This window comes from Danio rerio, chromosome 4 (genome assembly GCF_052040795.2).
Source record: "Danio rerio strain M-AB ecotype USA chromosome 4, GRCz13ab, whole genome shotgun sequence".
Taxonomy (NCBI): domain Eukaryota; kingdom Metazoa; phylum Chordata; class Actinopteri; order Cypriniformes; family Danionidae; genus Danio; species Danio rerio.
Genome location: NC_141024.2, coordinates 37,707,524 through 37,727,556, shown reverse-complemented (window position 1 = coordinate 37,727,556; position 20,033 = coordinate 37,707,524). Strand labels below are relative to the sequence as shown.

General features: G+C 35.3%; 1 protein-coding gene across 13 annotated transcripts in view; it reads left to right on the top strand.

Moving 5' to 3' along the window:
• LOC137491105 (uncharacterized) overlaps positions 1-18,859 on the top strand; it is a 698,540-nt gene extending 679,681 nt beyond the window's left edge. For 8 of the 13 annotated variants that reach the window (XM_087248973.1, XM_087248975.1, XM_087248972.1 and 5 more), the window contains one exon: positions 62-3,319. In XM_087248973.1, coding sequence (XP_087105099.1) covers positions 62-1,125 — 1,064 coding nt within the window. In that variant the 3' untranslated portion in view covers positions 1,126-3,319. Of the gene's footprint in view, positions 1-61; positions 3,320-6,528; positions 6,559-7,120; positions 7,271-15,974 lie in introns of those variants that run through there. The other 5 variants (XM_087249321.2, XM_088650515.1, XM_088650514.1 and 2 more) reach the window with 2 other exon arrangements.
• The last annotated feature ends 1,174 nt before the right edge of the window (positions 18,860-20,033 follow it).

The following is a 20,033-nucleotide window of genomic DNA, read 5'->3' as shown; positions in this document are numbered from 1 at the left end:
CCATTTCATGCTTGTCGCTTTGTGGCTTCATTCTAAAAGTTCATTTTTTTTTTTTTTAAAGACCTGATGGTGCTGAAAGAAGAAACTCATCAATGGAATGAAATGGAAGAGAAACATCAAGAAATATTGACTGATGAAAAACCCACACTGACTAAAAAGACTTCATCACACGGAAGACCTCGGAAATCCAAATCTATGTGTAATTTCAGCAGTAACCAGTGTAGAAAGAGTTTCAGTCAAAAGCCAAAGCTTGATGTTCACAATAGGGAGAAACTTTACACCTGCAAACAGTGTGGAAAGAGTTTTCCTAAAATTCATGGCTTTAAAGCCCACATGAGAATTCACATTGGAGAGAGGCCGTACATATGCCAACAGTGTGGAAAGAGTTTTACGCAAAATATCAACCTTGAAGTTCACATGAGAACTCACAATGAAGGAAGAATTTTTACTTGCACACAGTGTGGGAAAGGTTTTGCTAAAAAACACAACCTTAACATCCACATGAGGATTCATGCTGGAGAGAAACCTTACACATGCACAGAATGTGGTCAAAGTTTCCCATATAAAACCACATTCAATAGCCACAGGAGAATTCACACAGGAGAGAAACCTTACAGATGCACAGAGTGTGGTAAAAGTTTCACACATAAAAGCACATTCAATAACCACAGGAGAATTCACACTGGAGAGAAACCATACACATGCACAGAATGTGGTAAAAGCTTCACGCATAAAAACACACTCGATAACCATAAGAGAACTCACACTGGAGAGAAACCTTACAGATGCACTGATTGTGGGAAACGTTTCCCATATAAAAGCACATTCAATAACCACATGAGAACTCACACTGGAGAGAAGCCGTTTGCATGTGCTCAGTGTGGAAAGAGCTTCAGAGCCAAAGCTAGCCTCATGAATCACATGAATGGTCACACTGGAACCATAGTGTTCACATGTGATCAGTGTGGAAAGAGTCTCACACACAAAGACTCCATTAAGAACCACATGAAGACTCATTTGGTAGAGCGTTTAAGATGCAGTGAGTGTGGAAAGGGCTTTAATTGTAAAAGAAGCCTCAACACTCACATGAAGCTTCACAATGGAGAGCAGAGTCCTCAACATTGAGGCCTTGTCCACACAAACACTGGTATATTCTAAACGGCAGCTTGTTCATGTAGTTTGGCTGTTCATTGACATGGTTTATTTATAAACTACTTTTGAGAGGATCATGTGCTATGATTGTCCACAGCTGGTCCTGCATTAGCTAACACACCAACCAGATGATTTCTAAACCACTATAAATAACCAAAGTTTCTTATCTTAGTTATTTTCCACCTATCCACACAAGTGGATAAGTTTATCTATCCACACAAGTCCCACAATGATAGTAACCTGTTCAGCAGAATATATTGACAGTTCTGATGTTGTTCTTTTTTTAGAAAATACTTCCAAATCAGGAACACAGGCTCCTATTCTTGTAACCCCTTATGTGGGTCTTTAGATCCATCAGTATACATTTGTGTATTTTCCAGCTATAAGCTTATACACATTTGGCTTATAGTACCTGATTCCTCCCATTCATTTCTTTTGTCCAGGATCTCAAGATTGATTTCAACTTCAGGTATTATCCATAAGGGGACTTCACTCCATACTGGGCTTTTATTACCCACTATATTAAATACTTGGTGTTTTATTTTTATTTTTTTTGCTATATTATGTATATTCCATCCAAATCCTCTTCCTCTATTATTAGTATACTCCCAACAATCTATTAAAGATTCTTTTACAATGTTCTCTCCAGCATAGCTTTTAATAGATGACCAATACGCCAGCACCAATTTCTCCCAACGCAGATATAATGGTAATTAATTTGTTTCCACAATCAAAGCTTTAATCTGTGTTGATTTTACAGCTCCTATACACATTCGAAGTGCTCTATATTGGATCCTATCTAGTCTTTTTAAAATGGTCTTTGATGCTGCCGCATATATCATACACCCAAAATTAAGTACCAATCTTATTAAAGCCTGATACACTGTGAGCATTAATGATCTCTCTGCTCCCCCTTCTTTGCCTGCTAATGCCCTCGTTGCATTTAAAGTTTTCCTACACTTCTTTTCCACTTTCTCAATATGATTTTTCCATGTGTACCTGCTAGATATTTAAATTCTTTAACCTCTCTCCGCCCCGGACAGAGCACCATGGGCGGGATATTTGCCTGAACGCTGATCAGCGAAAGCTGATTGGCTGCCTGTATGTGGCTTAGAGAAAGCTGATTGACTGCCTGTAGGCGCTCGGTGATAGCTGATTGGCTGCCTGTTCCTTAAACAGTCTCTTGACAACAGAGGGAAACATTTCTGGACAGAAGATTCATTTGTCTTCTTCAGTCTCTTCAGAGGAATATAACATTGTTTCTGTGCAATCCCTGATTGTATAATACCTTTAGTCAAGACCGGCCCCGAAGTTTTTTTTTTTACATTAATTTATATTTGACTGCACAAATCTTCTCAGTACATGTCAAACAAAGACATTCCCTCAATTACTAATAGATCTCGGAATTCTTTACCTGTTTGCGTGAGCTTTTGGAATATATTTAAGTGACAGAATGGTATGAGTTTTAAATAAATTCCTCTTATAATAAAGTTGGTGAAGTCTCTACTCATAACTGCTCTCCACTAAATCACAACTTGTTCAATCTAATAATAATATTTCCTCAAATGCTCTTTACTGTATTCAGTCTGAAGAAAGTAATTTGCTTTGGGAGTATACTTATTATCAAGTGCTTTGCGTTGACTTTACCAGTTCTCCTAAAAATGCTTTTATCCAAACTTTTGTATCCTTTAAAATTGTATTTTAGTTACTCTTTGAAACTAGCCTTCTTACTATACATGTATTTATAGCTTCTTTCTACATTTGGCATCCAGAGATTTTGATATGTATGTAAACTCTATTAATTACTGCAAAACATCAGAATGTTATTTCACATTATGTCCATATAGGACTGATTCAATCTTGTATGTAGGATATCAAAAGCATTTTTTAGTGATAATGACCCAGTTAGTGGAACTAAAACATGAAGTAGTAATGGGTACTTTTTACTTAAAGGGCACCTATTTTACCCCTTTTCAAGATTTAAGATGAGTCTTTTGTGTCTCCAGAATGTGTCTGTAAAGTTTTAGCTCAAACACCCATCAGATTATTTGTTATACATTTTAGAATGTTGGGGTTTTCTGCTTTAAACACTTAGTCTTAGTGGATTATATAAATTAAACAAAATTGTTTTAAAATGTTTGGATTAAAAGTTTTGATCAACTTCAAATACTGAATGTCTGTGTATGTGAGAGAGATAGCAGATATGTTGTATGAAGTGGAAAATGAAGGAGAAATGTATCATGTCATGACTGCAAATGTGAGTAGCAAAAAAACTAAACAAAAAAGACTTTGCCAACAGATTAAAAACAAATCTTGATTCTATTATTTCTGAAACTCAGTCTGGGTTTATAAAAGGCCGCCATGTTTCTTATAACATAAGATTAGTTTTGGATTTGCTCGATTATGCTGATTCTATTCATTCAGATGGTCTCATTCTTTTTCTTGATTTTTATAAAGCCTTTGATACGATTGAGCACCAGTTTCTGTTTAAAGCATTGAGGTTTTTTCGATTTGGGGATACTTTTGTTAACACTATGGCTTTGTTTTATAAAGGAATCAATAGTTCATTGATTGTTAATTTTAAAACTTCTAATGGATTTGATATTTTGTGTGGTATTAGACAGGACGGCCCAATCTCTTCCTTTTTATTTTTATTAGTTACAGAGTTTCTATCCTTAAGCATTGTGCAAAATCAAGATTTGTAAGAAATTTCTGTTTTTGAGAGGAAGATTAAGATTTCACAATTGGCAGATGACACCACTTTATTTCTAAAAGATGACTCAAACGTATGAAAGGCTTTAAATTTAATTTCTGACATCTCAAGTGTTTCTGGTCTAAAGCTGTTTATCTCCAAATGTGAGATAATGCCTGTTCATAATTTGAATTATGAATATATAGAAGATATCCCTGATAATCCCTGTTTTTTTTGTTATTAAAAATCTTTTAGTGAGACAGCACTTGAATTTTTGTGTCTAGGATCAGCAAAAATAAAAATATTCTTAATTGCTGGCTACAATGGTACCTGTCATTATATGGAAGAGGGTCTTTCTCATTTTGTATATCCGACTTTATCTTTATTTGTTGAGAACAAAGTGGCCAAATAAATTAATACTGTTTTCTTAATTTATCTGGAAGAACAAACCTCATAAATTGAAAAAGGAAGTTCTTTCTAATAGTAAAGCAGAGGGAGTGTAAATTTATTAGATTTTTCTGACACCATAAACATTTTTAAAATTAATTGGATAAAGAGATGCCTAACCAATCCAACTTCTATTTGTTTTTGTTTTTTTATCCCCAACTACTTTTTTTAACAAAATCTGTAGTCTTTTGTTTCTTCTTAAATTTAATTATCTTTCCTACAAGCTATCTTTAGCTTTGTCTAAATTCCACCAGCAATGTCTGCTTGCTTGGAAGCTTGGTTATGTTCACAATGTTTCTCCCCACCGATTTTTCTTATGGAATAACCAAGATATTACAATCAGAAACAAATCATTATTTTTCCAAAGTTGGTTTAAAAATAACATTAATTGGATCCTTTGCTTGTTTGATGATGCAGGAAACATTCTTTTGTGAACCATTTATAACCTACCACTGTTTTCCAACTTCTCCTAATGAATTTAATAAAGTTGTTAGGCAATACCACCAGGTTTAGTTCACCTAGTTAAAAGTCAAGGTACATTTAACTGTAAATTTGCTTTTAGATGGTGTTAGTCTGTTAGATAAGAAACGTAACAATAGCTTTGTGCGTCAAATTTTCCAATATAAAAGGAAAATTTCGTCTAGAGGAAAGTTTTACTGGAGGTCTTTGGTTAAGGACATAGACTGGAATAGAACCTGGCTTTTACCTGGGAAATATTGCATTTTCCAACAAGGCAAAAGAAATGCATTTTAAAATTTTCCATAAAATCTACCCTGTAAAATTTAGTATTTACAGTTTTTTGGACATCGACAGCTCCTGTTCTTTCTGCAAACAAGTAGAGGAAACACTACTACAGGGGTGGCCAACCCTGTTCCTGTAAAGCCACCTTCCTGCAGATTTCAGTTGCTACCCATATCAAACACACCTGAACCAATAAACTAAGACCTGAACACCACGTGATAATTACAGGCAGGTGTGTTAGATATGGGTTGCAACTGAAATCTGCAGGAAGGTGGCTCTCCAGGTACAGGGTTGGCCACCCCTGCACCACTACATGTTTTTTGATTGTCCAATATCCAAGCATTTTTGGTCACTTCTAAATTCTCACATATCTGCTTCTGCCAATGCTGTGAATTGCTTTAATCTAAAAGACTTTAAAAGACCCAAAAGCTAAATATCTGAAACGCATCATACTTTTTTTTTTATCTTATATGGCAAATTTTTCATTCACAAACAGAAATTCACAAATAATTACCCATCCTTTGTTTATTTTAGAACAGAATTTAACTCCCTCCTAAAATCACTTTATATTATTAAGAATAATACAAGAAAAATCTAAGATTCCTAAAATATTATGCAGATGTATTTAAAGAAGATGCTCAATTTTGCTTTCCTTACGGTTATTTGGTTAAGTGTCATTGTAATTTCATTAATTTAATTTTGTTTGTTTAATTTTGTAATTTTAGTATTAGTATTATTAGTCTAAATCTATTAATATTTTTCTCTTTCTGTCTAATGGTATTATTCGTATTTGTATGTGATTTTGGATATTTTTTCTTATGACTATGTAAATTATTGCTCTTTTTAAAGATCTGTCTGACTTTGTTATGATGTGCTTGAATTGTCAGTTTAAGCATTAATAGAAAAAAAGTTATTCAACTGGAGAAAGGTTTGTTTTAAAACTTTTACACATATATATAAAGCGATTGATTAAAGTTTCAGGTTTTTCATCCAATACTAAATGATGTACCTGCTGTTGACAATATTATTTTAACCCTTTATACAACGTAATACTATCTTACTCAAAGTAAAGAGGACTATTGAACAACGTGCGTGTATTAAGTGTCTTAATGAAGGTTTAGTTTATTAAATAGCATAATTTCACTTCATTCTAAGTATACATCACTATATATAAGAAATGGAGTACTAGTTTTAATCAGCTCATTTGTGGCTGTTGTTTCTTGCTCGGACTTACCGGATTTCTTTTTGTTAATTACTCTCATATAAAGAAACTGTTGAAGAGAAGTTATTTTGTTTCTGTTCATAGTTTTATTCATTTTAAACAGGACATTTTTATTGCTTTGTTAATTTTTAACATGATAAAGTGTCCAAACGCAGAGAAAAACTATATATAATAAGTCATGACTCATGACTAAGAGTAAGTGGCAAAAAAGGTAAAAAAAAAAAAAAAAAAGACTTTTATTTTGGCGTGACTTGCGACGTCATAAGCCTGCGCCGCTTTCGCGCTGTGATTCAACTGGAGAAAGGTTTGTTTTAAAGCGTTTACCCTTATATAAAGCGATTGATTAAAGTTTCAGTGTTTTCATTCAGTGCTAAATTATGTACCTGTTGACAATATTATTTTAACCCTTATACAAAGTAGTACTATTTACTAAAACTTACAGTAATGAGGTCTATTTTTTGAATAAAGATAGGATAAACCTTTTGTTCCGGAGAGGAAATTTGTCTTGTGCTAAAAAGTGCTATAAACAGACAATAAGATAAATAAAGCAAACAAAACAATTAAGAAGATACTTGAATAAAGTAAAAGTGTGTAATAAGTGTTTTAATGAAAGTTTAATTGATTGAATAGCATAATGTCATTCCATTATAAGTATACATCACTATATATAAGAAATGGAGTACTAGTTTTAATCAGCTGATCAGTGGATATTGTTTCTTGATCAGACTTATCTGATTTCTGTTTGTTAATGACTCTCATATAAAGAAACTGTTGAAGCAAGTGTTGAAGAGAAGTTATTTTGTTTCTGTTCATTGTTTTATTTAATTTAAACAGGACATTTTTATTGTTTTGTTCATTTTAAACAGGATAAAGTGTCCAAACACAGAGAAAAACTCCTGCTGAAGCGACTGATCTCCACACTGTTATAAAGATGGCGTTTATTAAAGAGGAGAGTGAAGATGTGAAGATTGAAGAAACATTCACAGTCAAACAGGAAGATCTGCAGGAACAAACAGGTTGGATATCTTAAATGATATTTACTGATTTTCACTCTCAAAGACCAACTCAGTCATTTCATCCTCATTCAGATTAATATTAACAATAGTAAATTAAATCCATCTTACAGCCCTGAGTGTGCTGCCTAGTTCTCTTATATGCACATTAGCACTCATTGAAAGAGGATTGAGTTTATTTCTTGTTACTTGTTCTCATGTTTTTTATCATTATTTTTATGTATTATTTATTACATAAATAATACATAATAATGTTATATTATGACATATTATTTATGTCTTCCATTTTCTCTACCTTCTTAAGGTTATTGCTTTTCTAGTTCTCCTTCTGTTTGTAAAGCATCCTTGAGCACTGGCGCTATATAAAATAAACAAAAACAGTACATTTAGAGAAGTTTAATTGAGCTGACGATATTTGACCTACAGTATTCTCATAGAAGATATCTGCCATTACAGTGATAATGTTGGCTTAGTACTTTGTACTAATATGTCACGGTGATCAAAATTCCCTTTTTTTTCATCAACTTTATGGGTTTAAACTTTTTTCTAGTAGTTGTTACTAGTTCTCACAGATAGTATCTGAGTTAGAATTACATCATTATTATAATAACTAATTACCAGGGCTATTGTGTTTAAACAGGGTTTCCATGGGGTCTTAAAACGTTGTAAATTCCAAAATCCAAATTTCAGGCCTTAAAAAGTCTTAAATTTACTGAAATATTGTGTTGTAGGTCTTAAACCTTTTCTTTTTAAAGGTCTTAATTTTTCTTTGTTCATGTTTTCCTACTCAATCTCGCCAAAACCCATACACTCACCAACAATTCATCTCAATACAACTTTCAACTTTTCATTCAAAAAGGTCATTTTAACTCTATTTCTCATAAAGGTTTAATTAATCTAACTTGGTGAAACCTGCAGAAACCCTGGTTTAAAATATGTCAAAAATCGTGGAAGCCCCAATATTAAATATGCTAAATTTGCTAAGTTTGTTTTGTTTTTGCTATTATTTTTATTCTGATTTTACCTGAACTGATTGTTCTAGCTGTCCTGTACGGTGACCTTGAGCGTCATGAAAGGCGCCTTTAAATAAAATGCATTTTTATTGTCTGCAAGTTGTTTATTGAGATTAAAATAATATTTAAAAAACAAACAAATTGAAAATGAGATTATATATATATATATATATATATATATATATATATATATATATATAAATATATATAATATATATATATATATATATATATATATATATATATATATATATATATATATATATATACATATATACATACATACACACACACTCACAGTTGAAGTCAGAATTATTAGCCCCCCTGAATTATTAGCGCCCCTGTTTATTTTTTTCCCCAATTTCTGTGTAACGGAGGGAAGATTGTTTCAGCACATTTCTAAGCATAATAGTTTTAAAAACTTATTTCTAATAACTGATTTATTTTATCTTTGCCATGATGACAGTAAATAATATTTTACTTGATATTTTTCAAGATACTTCTACACAGCTTAAAGTGACATTTAAAGGCTTAACTAAGTTAATAAGGTGAACTAGGCGGGTTAGGGTAATTAGGCAAGTTATTGTATAATGACGGTTTGTTCTGTAGATTGTCGGAAAAAAAAATTGAAAAAAAAAATGGGTTTAATAAATTAATAATTGCTTTCATTCTAGCCAAAATAAAATTCAATTCAATTCAGCTTTATTTGTATAGCGCTTTTACAATGTAGATTGTGTCAAAGCAGCTTCACATAAATGGTCATAGTAACTGGAACAGTGTGGTTCAGGTTTTAGTGTTTAAGTTCAGTTCAGTTTAGCTCAGTTCAGTGTGATTTAATCATTACTGAGAGTTCAAACACTGAAGAGCCAATTCATAGATGCGTAGCTCTACCAATCCTGAACCATGCGAGCCAGTGGCGACAGCGGAGAGGAAAAAAAACTTCACCTGATGGGAGTGAAGAAAAAAAACCTTGAGAGAACCAGACTCAGTTGGGCACGAACATTTTAATTTCTCCGCTGGCCAAAAGTCTTGTGCAGAGCTTCCTTCGCCATGGTTGAGGCTGGAAAATGGCCTCAGCGAAGACTCGTCTGTCCCTGGAGCGTCGCTTCAATCAGACTCGTGTTCTCCACTCCCCACGACCATCAGCGCAGCAGCAGCTCAGGATATGGCCTGGTACCGGATATGGAATCCTTGGGATCATCTCGTCGCTGGTCTTGAATCCAATCAGTGACTCCGCATAATCTGAGGACCTCGGGATGAGTATCCCCAGGTGAAAATAGAGAATAAAGAAAATAATTAGCGTAGCTGCTGTTCATAGTGTATATAAGCAAGATGCAGAAGCCTGTGTGGAACCCGCTAGGTGATGCATTGAGTGTATGCTTTACTAAACAGATAGGTCTTTAATCTAGCTTTGAACTGGGAAAGTGTGTCTGAGCCTCGGACGTTATCAGGAAGGCTATTACAGAGTGTAGGAGTCATGAAAGAGAAGGCTCGACCTCCTTTACTTGATTTTGCTATTCTAGGTACTACCAGAAGCCCTGAATTTTTAGATCTTAAAGAGCGAGTTGGTTTGTAGCGAGACAGAAGGTTGGTTAGATAAACAGGAGCTAGATTATTTAGAGCTTTATAGGTGAGAAGTAATATTTTAAATTCAATACGAAACTTAACAGGCAGCCAGTGTAAGGAGGATAAAATTGGGGTTATATGATCATATTTTCTAGACCTGGTCAGAACTCTGGCTGCTGCATTTTGTACTAATTGAAGTGTAACATGCAAAAACAAATAAGACTTTCTCCAGAAGAAAAAATATTATCAGACATACTGTGAAAATTTCCTTGCTCTGTTAAAAATCATTTTGGTCATATTTAAAAGAGAAAAAAAAATTAAAAGGGGGCTAATAATTCTGACTTCAACTGTCTGTGTGTGTGTGTGTGTGTGTGTGTGTGTGTGTGTGTGTGTGTGTGTATGTATGTATGTGTGTGTATATATATATATATATATATATATAGCAACGTGTGTGTGTGTGTGTATGTATGTATGTTTGTATATATATATATATATATATATATATATATATATATATATATATATATATAGCAACCTACCTATAGTCTGGCACATTTGCTACCAACGACAAGTCAAGATTTAAAAAGAAAAAAAAAATTGTATGATCTGATGTAGTGACTTAATGACAGTAAAAATCATGTGATCTGACTGGGGCTTTAGCTGTTGTATTGGAGTCGAAAGAATATATAAAGTAGAATGTTCTTTTAACAGTGCCGATATGTTTAAGTTTGTCCTTTTGCAAAATGTTTGTCATTTCTTTTCTGCAAATTAGACTTTTTTAAAATCTGCTTGATTCTATAAAAACCAAAAGCAGTCCCCGTCAATTGGTGTTTTTTTTTCCATAAGATACACTATTGTGACTGTTTTATTTTATGTGTATAGTCTTTAATGTGCTTTTTAATAATTTTATTCTTTTCAAAGCAGCACACGGACGCAAATTTATCCTTGAAAACGTGGCATGAGAGCAATGCACGTGCAATCAATTCCTGATCCTTTGCACACATTTTTAAAACAAAAGACAAGATAATTTAATTACTTTCAATGTGCTAAATATTTGTTAAACGATTATTAAAAAAAAAAGCTTGTACACTTATTTAAACTGTAAACTGTCTGCGCCAAAAGCCTTGGGGTTAGTGCGTTGAAACATAGCACCAAGGTGCTCACGGCGACCGAGTTTGATTCCTGGCTTGTGGTCCTTTGCTGATCCGGTCCCTATCTATGATAACCACACTTTCCTGTCTGTAAAATCTCCACTGTCCTATCCAAATAAAGATGAAAACCCCTAAAAAATAATTATATATATATAAAAAAAAAAAACTGTAAAACTGAATAAAGTGCATGGTAATCGGAAATAAAGGAAATTAGTAAATTAATCTATTTCGTTATTTAATGCATAAAATAGTCTTTTTAAAAAATTGAGGTAAATCTGAAACTTTAAATTGCGTTTTCTTTTCTTATAAATAATAAAAGTTGCATCAGATTGATGAAAACTAACCTGAATACCCGCGTGAACAGGGCCACAGTGACTTTTTATTTTTCATTGAAACAATTGGATTGTGTCTTCTGTCTACATGACTGGCAAACGCGTCAGGAAAAAATGTCTAAATCTCTGCGAATATTTTGTTAAATGTTTAGTAATGTTAGTAATGCATAGAAAAATGCAAAACAGATTTGTCCTGAGCTTATTAATGCCTAGTTCAGACTGCGTGATTTTAGCCCCGATTTTGGCTCGCCCACAGGTTTTGAGAAATCGCAGACAAATGCCTGAAATCACAGGCAAATCGGTGCTCATGCACGTGAGTGACAATCACACAGTATACTATGAACTATCAAAGACGCGATCTGAGAGAATCGCCGATGAGTCACCGATGCGTGTGAGATATTTGGCGTGCTAAATATCTGGAGCTGTCGGCGATTCAAATCATGCCGTGTGAATTGAGTTTTGACTGAAAATAACATCAGCGATCGCCTACAGCCAATGAGAGAGCGGCATTCACTTGTGTGTGCGTGTGTGTATACCTGCTGCAGGCCAGTGGGAGGCTGGGGGAGAAGTTAAAAGCGCTCTTTTTCGGTTTATTTGGACCCACAAAATGGAGGAAAAACTAGTGGAGGTTAGACAGGAGCAACCGTGTCTGTTTGATGTTTCATACAGAAAGAAATTAGTTTTATCAACGTTGAGGAGAAATGGCTAATTCCCTTTAAACCCAGGTGAGCAAACATGTACATGTTCTACCCCATTAAAGGCTTCTTTCTCATTATGTAGTTAATAACAAAAGATATACTACGTGTTTTTGGCTGTGAGACGTAGTTTGGACGAAGTTGTTGCGATTCTTCCTATAGTAAAGTCATGCAATGTGAAAGTCCCTGTCGCCGATCCATCTTGCAGTGTAAACAAAGCAGCGACGAAACGCTTGCCCAGATAGTCATGCAGTGTGAAAACATCTGTGACACGACTACTTTTAAAATCATGCAGGCTGAACTCGGCATAACCTACTGATGACAGCAACTTTGAGATGGTTTTTAAGGTAGTTAATGAGATTTGTTGTGTTACCTTGGGAAGTTTGGACTGAACAGGAGCAAAGGCTACCTGATCATCATTACATTCCTCGAAAAAAAAAAAACACTTGCAATCTAGACACAGTCACCTCATGCTTGTGTTGCGCTACAATCCATAAACTCCACTCATTAAAATAACGGCTTGGTGTTTATACTGTAAAATAATGACAATATTTAATTATTGGTTGTGGGCCACAAATATCGTTATTGTGAAAGTAAAATGATTCATCGTGCAGCCCTACACCCTTTCATTGTGTTCCTGGCTGTTTTTAACCCATTGACTTCTATTATAACCACATTTTTAACCACAAAGCCATGACACCAAATAATCATGGATTCTAGGTTGTTGGTGTTTTCCCTGTTGGGAAGAGGTAAAACATGTTATTTTTACTGTTGATCATCAGTTGGCAGCATTAACCCTTTAGATAGGCCTGTTCAAAAAGTTTTTGTCTTTTATATGGAGTTCAGGGGACCAACAGTTTTATCCCAAAAATCAGACGAAGAAGAGCAGGAGTTAGAGATTCAATTAAAAGAAAGTTTACTGTAGATAGTTTGCAGTTTCATCAGCAGAGGCCAGCTTCAACACCCACAAAAAGTTTGTAGACCGTATTACATACAATCTCAGAACAACAATTAGACTCTTACATAAGGGGGTTGAAGATCGCTTGTACACATTTTTATGCGTCTTCTCCTCATAATGCCAAAAAGAACTTGAATTAAACTTTTAGTTTTGATCGTACAGATCAGATCAATACATCAATTGAATCTGTTAAGTGTCTAGTTTTTATTGTGTACACAAACAATGACAACAGGTAAATTCAGTACTAGTATCAGTGAACATCAAAAAAATGTTTATAATGTAGTTTATGTAATCAGATTGCTTATTTTTTTCAGATGTGAATAAGAGAGACTGATGCTGACATGGCTCCACAGGCTCTGAGATTTTTCATGAATCTGGACCACAGCTAAAACCATGTGATGCTCACGCTTTTACAAACCTTACACCCTTTATTATCTCACACGCTTTATATTTACATTGTTGATTTGCTCTGAATGTGTCTTCAGTACACAATGTGTCGTGTAAATTCCAGTGCAGGCCTTAAGTTATACGTAAAGTGTATTTATCAGTAGAATTGCTATATTATATAGTTTACAGAGTTGTATACAGTTTACTGACTCTCACAAGTGTATCAAGTTGTTTTGTGTGATAACTAAATATATTTTAAATAAACTGCAATCAAAAAAAATATATATAAATAAACTTTTTTTTCCCCCTTACTGTACGTTCACAACGAAAGTGGCGAGTGCGTCAAAGGTCGCTCTGACCGCCCTGGCGACAACGCTGCCTGTCTTTAGCTGTGGCGGCGAGAGCGTCAAAATTCGCTACATTGATCTCGTATTTAAAGGGGCCGTTGCAGCATATCTTATCAGTTACATTCCCGCATAAAACCATACTTTCTAGCGTGAAAATGTTGCTCACTTATTGTCAAATTTGTTTAACAATGAGAGATTAAGTTGCATGTGATGTGGATTTGCTTCACTTAATTATCCAGTGTGTCCATATGTCTAAAATATCCTGAAGCAGCAATACTGTTTTGTATTGTCGCATGACATTCAGTTTTTTTTAAGAAAAAAAAAAAAAAAACTTACAACATTAATGCACGTCAGTAGCTCGCCAGTAACATTTTAAAATATGTTCCAGTAGAGAAACATTGCAAATAATTATAAATTTGGCGACCACAATAAATAAACCCTTGGGAACAACTGTGGTCGAAACCAAAGTTCACAGGAGAACTGTGTTCTCTGGACTCCTCTCAAGCGGTGGACTTCTACATTCTGATTGCTTGCCGCCGAACTGCGTCATAGCTCATTACCATAAAGCTGACTTGATTTCAACTCTCCTCGACGCCCACACCCGCAAAGACGTGCCACTCCTCGCTGCTTATCACTGCCGGCTCTCATTGAAAATAAATGACTTCCGGCTACATTGACGCCCTCGCCGCTTTCGGTGTGAACGTACAGTTAGTCACATACCTGTCTGATGGCTCATTATTAGGCCCACCCAGAATCTGCGCACACAGAATTCCGCAGATTTTGCCGCAGAAATCTACAGATTTTTAGCCCATCATTAATTGTTTATTTGCTTGAGTAAATGTGTGTAAATCTATATTTATTCAGCTTTTAAATTAAAACAGTAATATTATTGACTAATATGAAAATGTTCATTTGATTTAAATACAATGCAGTTTAAAATAAAATGCAAATGATTTCAGGCCAACAGATTCATCAGATTTGAAAACGGGGAAAAATAATACTAATAATAATAGTACAAGGAGAAAACAAAACAAAATTAATAAAAGAAGAATTTGGGCAAAAAAAAACCCCAAAAACTTTTGCTTCTTACCCACGGAGCGGAGGGTCAGGGGAAATGAGTGGAGAATGGCGAATGTGGAGGTGTGGATGTGAAGATTGAGTGCGTTGACGAACCCAGCCGGTGAGTCGGCAGCTGACTCCATCAGGTGAGATAAATCGCTAATTTGATTGTGTTCACTGCGCTGAAGTCTTTGGTGATGCACTCGTTCACAGACGTCACGAGCACTTTAGTAACAAGACAGCTGTCTTTGCTTCGTTGCTTCAATACATACTTTCACTTTTTGTTTCTCACAGCCAGTCATTACGTTTACACTGCTCGTCTCGACCCGGTGTCATTACTCGTTTCCCCGCACTGCAACAGTTCAGTCAACTTCTCTTTTTTTCGCACACCACATAATGCTGCCCTCTTCAACTCTCCTCTTCTTCCTTTATACCAGCGGTCACCAAACTTGTTCCTGAAGAGCCGGTGTCCTGCAGATTTTAGCTCCAACACTGATCAAACATACCTGAACAAGCTAATCAAGGTCTTACTAGGTATACTTGAAACATCCAGGCAGGTGTGTTGAGGCAAGATAGAGCTAAACTCTGCAGGGACACCGGGCCTCCAGGACCAGGATTAGTGACCCCTGCTTTATACTCTCACCCATTTGCCTTTTTGCCATCCCATGGGTGGAGACCAATTAAACAATGTTGACTGTCATCACAGAAAACACCAACAATTTTTAATGCATGATTATATGCTGTCATAGCTTTGCAATAAAAAATGTTGTTATAATAGAGGCCAATTGAGAAAAAACAGCCAAGAATATAACGAAAAGGGAGTAAATTTGCCCAAAGTGTATTGAGGTTTTTTATTTATTTTTTATTTCAAAGCATTTTCCCAGAATATGTCAAAATAAGATGTCCCCAAATATTGGTTCGTTTGCTGAAACACAGAGAAAGTTTCAATTTACTATAACTTCTGTTAAGCAGCTTTGACACATTTTACATTGTAAAAGCACTAGATAAATAAAGATGAATTGAATTGAATCTGCTTAAATGTGTACACGTTAATGGACCAAACTAAGTATGATCTGATTCATTTTACATTTATTGTGCATCAAAATTACAGTGTGTGTAGCCAATGTGTCTTTACACGTTTCAGCTCTTGATGAGAGTTTTTAAGACTTGGTGAAAAATAATGTTTTTTTTTATTTCAGACCTATTTGAAGAGTATGAGGGGAGTAAAGAGGAGGAACATCATGTCAAAATTGAGGAAAAATCGAATTTACAGACTGATGGTATTTTGAAAAGGGGAGACAAGAATCGTTACACCTGCACTCAGTGTGGAAAGAGTTTGGCAAACAAAAGCAAACTTACGATTCACATGAGGATCCACACTGGAGAGAAACCATTCACATGCACTCAGTGTGGGAAGAGTTTCAACCGCTCATCACACCTTAATATACACATGAGGATCCACACTGGAGAGAAACCATTCACATGCACTCAGTGTGGGAAGAGTTTTAGCCAATCATCATACCTTAATCTACACATGAGGATCCACACTGGAGAGAAACCATTCACATGCACTCAGTGTGGGAAGAGTTTCAACCGCTCATCACACCTTAATATACACATGAGGATCCACACTGGAGAGAAACCATTCACATGCACTCAGTGTGGGAAGAGTTTTAGCCAATCATCATACCTTAATCTACACATGAGGATCCACACTGGAGAGAAACCATTCACATGCACTCAGTGTGGGAAGAGTTTCAATTGCTTAGCACACCTTAATAAACACATGAGGATCCACACTGGAGAGAAACCATGCACATGCACTCAGTGTGGGAAGAGTTTCAGCTGCTCATCAGACATTAATAGACATATGAGAATCCACACTGGAGAAAAGCCATTCACATGCACTCAATGCGGGAAGAGTTTCAGCCAATCGTCATCCCTTAATCACCACATGAGGATCCACACTGGAGAGAAACCATTCACATGCACTCAATGCGGGAAGAGTTTCAGCCAATCGTCATCCCTTAATCACCACATGAGGATCCACACTGGAGAGTGAAGGAATAAAATTATAGTCTAATGTTTCTTTTGAATGATATATATGTGCTCATGCTTATAATGCATGTGTTTGCTTGAACCATGATAATCTAATGAGCCCACGCAATGATATGATGAGACATTCTGTTTGACCTTAAAATGAGACAGGAACTTTCCACACCTATAATGTCAAATAACTAAATCTGTAACAAACAAGTCTTGCAGAAAGTCCCTGTCTGGGTTGCAGCTGTGACGTGTGACTTTTCTACACAGAAAGGAGAACTGGAGCAGATGAGGAAAATATTGCTTTATTGTCTTACTAATCACTCTTTTCTTTTGATATATTTTTGCTATTGGAGGAATATACTCCCATTTGCCTCACTGTTCATAATTTACAATATGTGTTTTTGTCAGATATGATGATGTCTCCTGATATAGCATACTTCTACTTAACCCCTGTAATAATGCGTTTCTAACTAACTGCTAAAACCACAAGAGCTGTGTGTGGGTGCTGGCTGGAGACAGATCTGCAAAAGTGCTTCCCCTAGATGGGTGCATACACAGGTCAAGAGTTCATAGACAGGACTAGGAGGAAAGGCAGATGTGGTAGATGCAGCATTTTTATACTGCTCTCTGTGTATGCGTGATGTATGATGCTTTAATAAAATTGATATTATCCTGATAATTCTATAAGGAAGTTATGATGCTCAGCTGTGCTTTGATGATTTTTTGCTACAGTTGCTTGCTGCACCCCAGATGTCAGTAGTGTCAAGTATGTCAAGGAGAAGTGATACTTTCACCTGCCCTTTTGTTTCTGTGTGCAGAGGTATCTGTGTGTGCAGACCACATACTTTTGAGAGATGATTCTGCCTGAAAACAGCTGATGGCAACAATAGAGATTGGGGGTAACTGATCAGAGGAGTGGCCAAAAAGATTGAACGCTGCTGATGGATAAAAGGAGGGAGTCGAGAGAGTTCGAGAGCTTTTGGACATCCAGACTGCTTGGCTGACGGTTCTTCAAAAGCCCAGGATCCTGACCTTCGCTTTATTCACTTATGCTCGATAAACAAATTCATTGATTTTGATTAATTGACTCCTGACCGATTATTGAATTGGGGTGGACTAAGGCAAGTGAGAAATAGTCCAACAAAACAGAAAAGATATCTCCGTAATTACTTAACAGTTAAGAAATAACATACAAAAACAGTTCAGTTATGACAAATACACACTCAGACCTCATGAATCTGACCTTGTATCTCAACAATGGTAACATCTCAAATGTTTCATGCTGCAATGCATGCTGGGAGTGGCACTGTACAAATATCCCAGTATGCATTGCGGTATAAATAAATGTTGTATAATGGTCTAACAGTTTTCTTTATTTGTGTTTGATTCTGCTGTTGTTTATGTTTAGACTTTCAGTTGCCTGTTTGTGAGTTAAACTGTTAATTTTGTTAAATTTTGTTAAATTTGTTGTCACCATTATTGAGGTTCATATGCTGATTATTGATGTCTCTTTGAGTGCGATTTACACCATAGAGCAGTGTTATTGTCCAAGATATTCTTAAAAACTTCCAGAAATCATTGCCATATATATATATATATATATACATATAATGTAAAACAATAGATTTAACATTGAATAGGAGCAGTAAATTTTATTATACGAAATGAGAACAGACTCTGCCATTTAATAGCAACATGAACATCACCAGATCTTATTTAGGTTTTTGGCTGGCTTGCCACAACAAAGGAGCTTTATAAACTAAGTTCTTAACAATTGCAGCAGCCAAGATATATAAATGTTAAAAATGACAGGGCTAAGAGCCCAACTAAAGCAAACTCTGTTCTCCATGATGGTGACGTAAAACTTTCACTTTTTCTCAAGAAGAACTTTAGTAGATGTTATACAAAAAAACATGTATTAAGTAATAAGTGTAGCTGGTGATGATGTTTGTAGAGTTGTTTAATCATCCGCTGATCATTTAAATGATTTAATCATTTGTTGTTCTTCAGGTTATTTCATTATAAAGCTGTGACTAAAGTTTTGTATGTTCTGTTCTTGTTTTTTCCCTTCACTATTTCTTCATTTATTCATTGTTAATCTTCCATTATCATTTAATTAGTCAGTTAATTAATGAATTTACTTCAGCTTTGCTACATGTTTCTTGAACACTCAGTAGTGTGGACACTTCAATAAAAACTGAAGTATATGCTCTGGGGTTTTTAAGGGTTAAAGGTGTGAGAGGTAAAAACACAGTGTAAAATGTATTTTAACAGTAATATACTGTTAACTTAAACTACGGAAGTAGACTGTAAAAAAACAGTAGATTGCTGGCAACCACAGCTGCCAGTAGATTACTGTTAAATCAAGGAAAAAACAGTATTTTACTGTAAGACCTGAAGCTAATTTCTTCTGTATGTCACCGTTGTGGAGGAGAGTAGAGCCAGTGTATGAGTTAAAGATGAACAATGAACTGCTGATGTTATTCTGCATGGTTTTTTTCTATTTAAAGATAGCGGCTGTTTAGTTGCTGATGAAGTCAGAATCTCTCTGGTGATTCCAGATTTACATGTTTGTGTGCTGTTGTGAAAAATAAGACATTAGAGTTAAACCGAACTTTTCTAATTAACTAAAATAAGTTATCATTATAAGTATGCTTCTAAGCATATATAGCACATTACCTCATAAACTCATTCAGCAGTTGACCAAGTTGAGGCAGTTGCTTTCAGTGAGCAAAATGAGTTCACTTGAGTATTGTGTAAATCAATGTAGTCCATGTATTTTTACAGCGACATACTGTAAAATAACAGTACATTGCTGGCAACTGCAGCTGGCAGTATTTTACTGTTTTTTAACGGGACAATTTTTAACAGTGTAGTATTCAACGTTACTGTAATGGTTATTCATTTAAACCAACTTGTTATAAAAATACTTAGTTTGCAATTGTTGTCCGAATTAATCTGCAACGAAATCTGTTATAACAGTACAAATCTTGAATGGTATAAGGGCTCTGATTGGCCATAGCGTTCATTGTAACTCGGAACACGATTGGCTGCCGTAACAAAGAATAGGGTGAATCTTGGTTCCAGCTCGGGACGTGATTGGCCAGCATGACCAAGAATTAAAAAAAATCTTGGTTCCAACTCAGAACGTGATTGGCCGGTGTAACCAAGAATAACCACAACTTACAGGTGACAGTATGCGCCACTGGCCC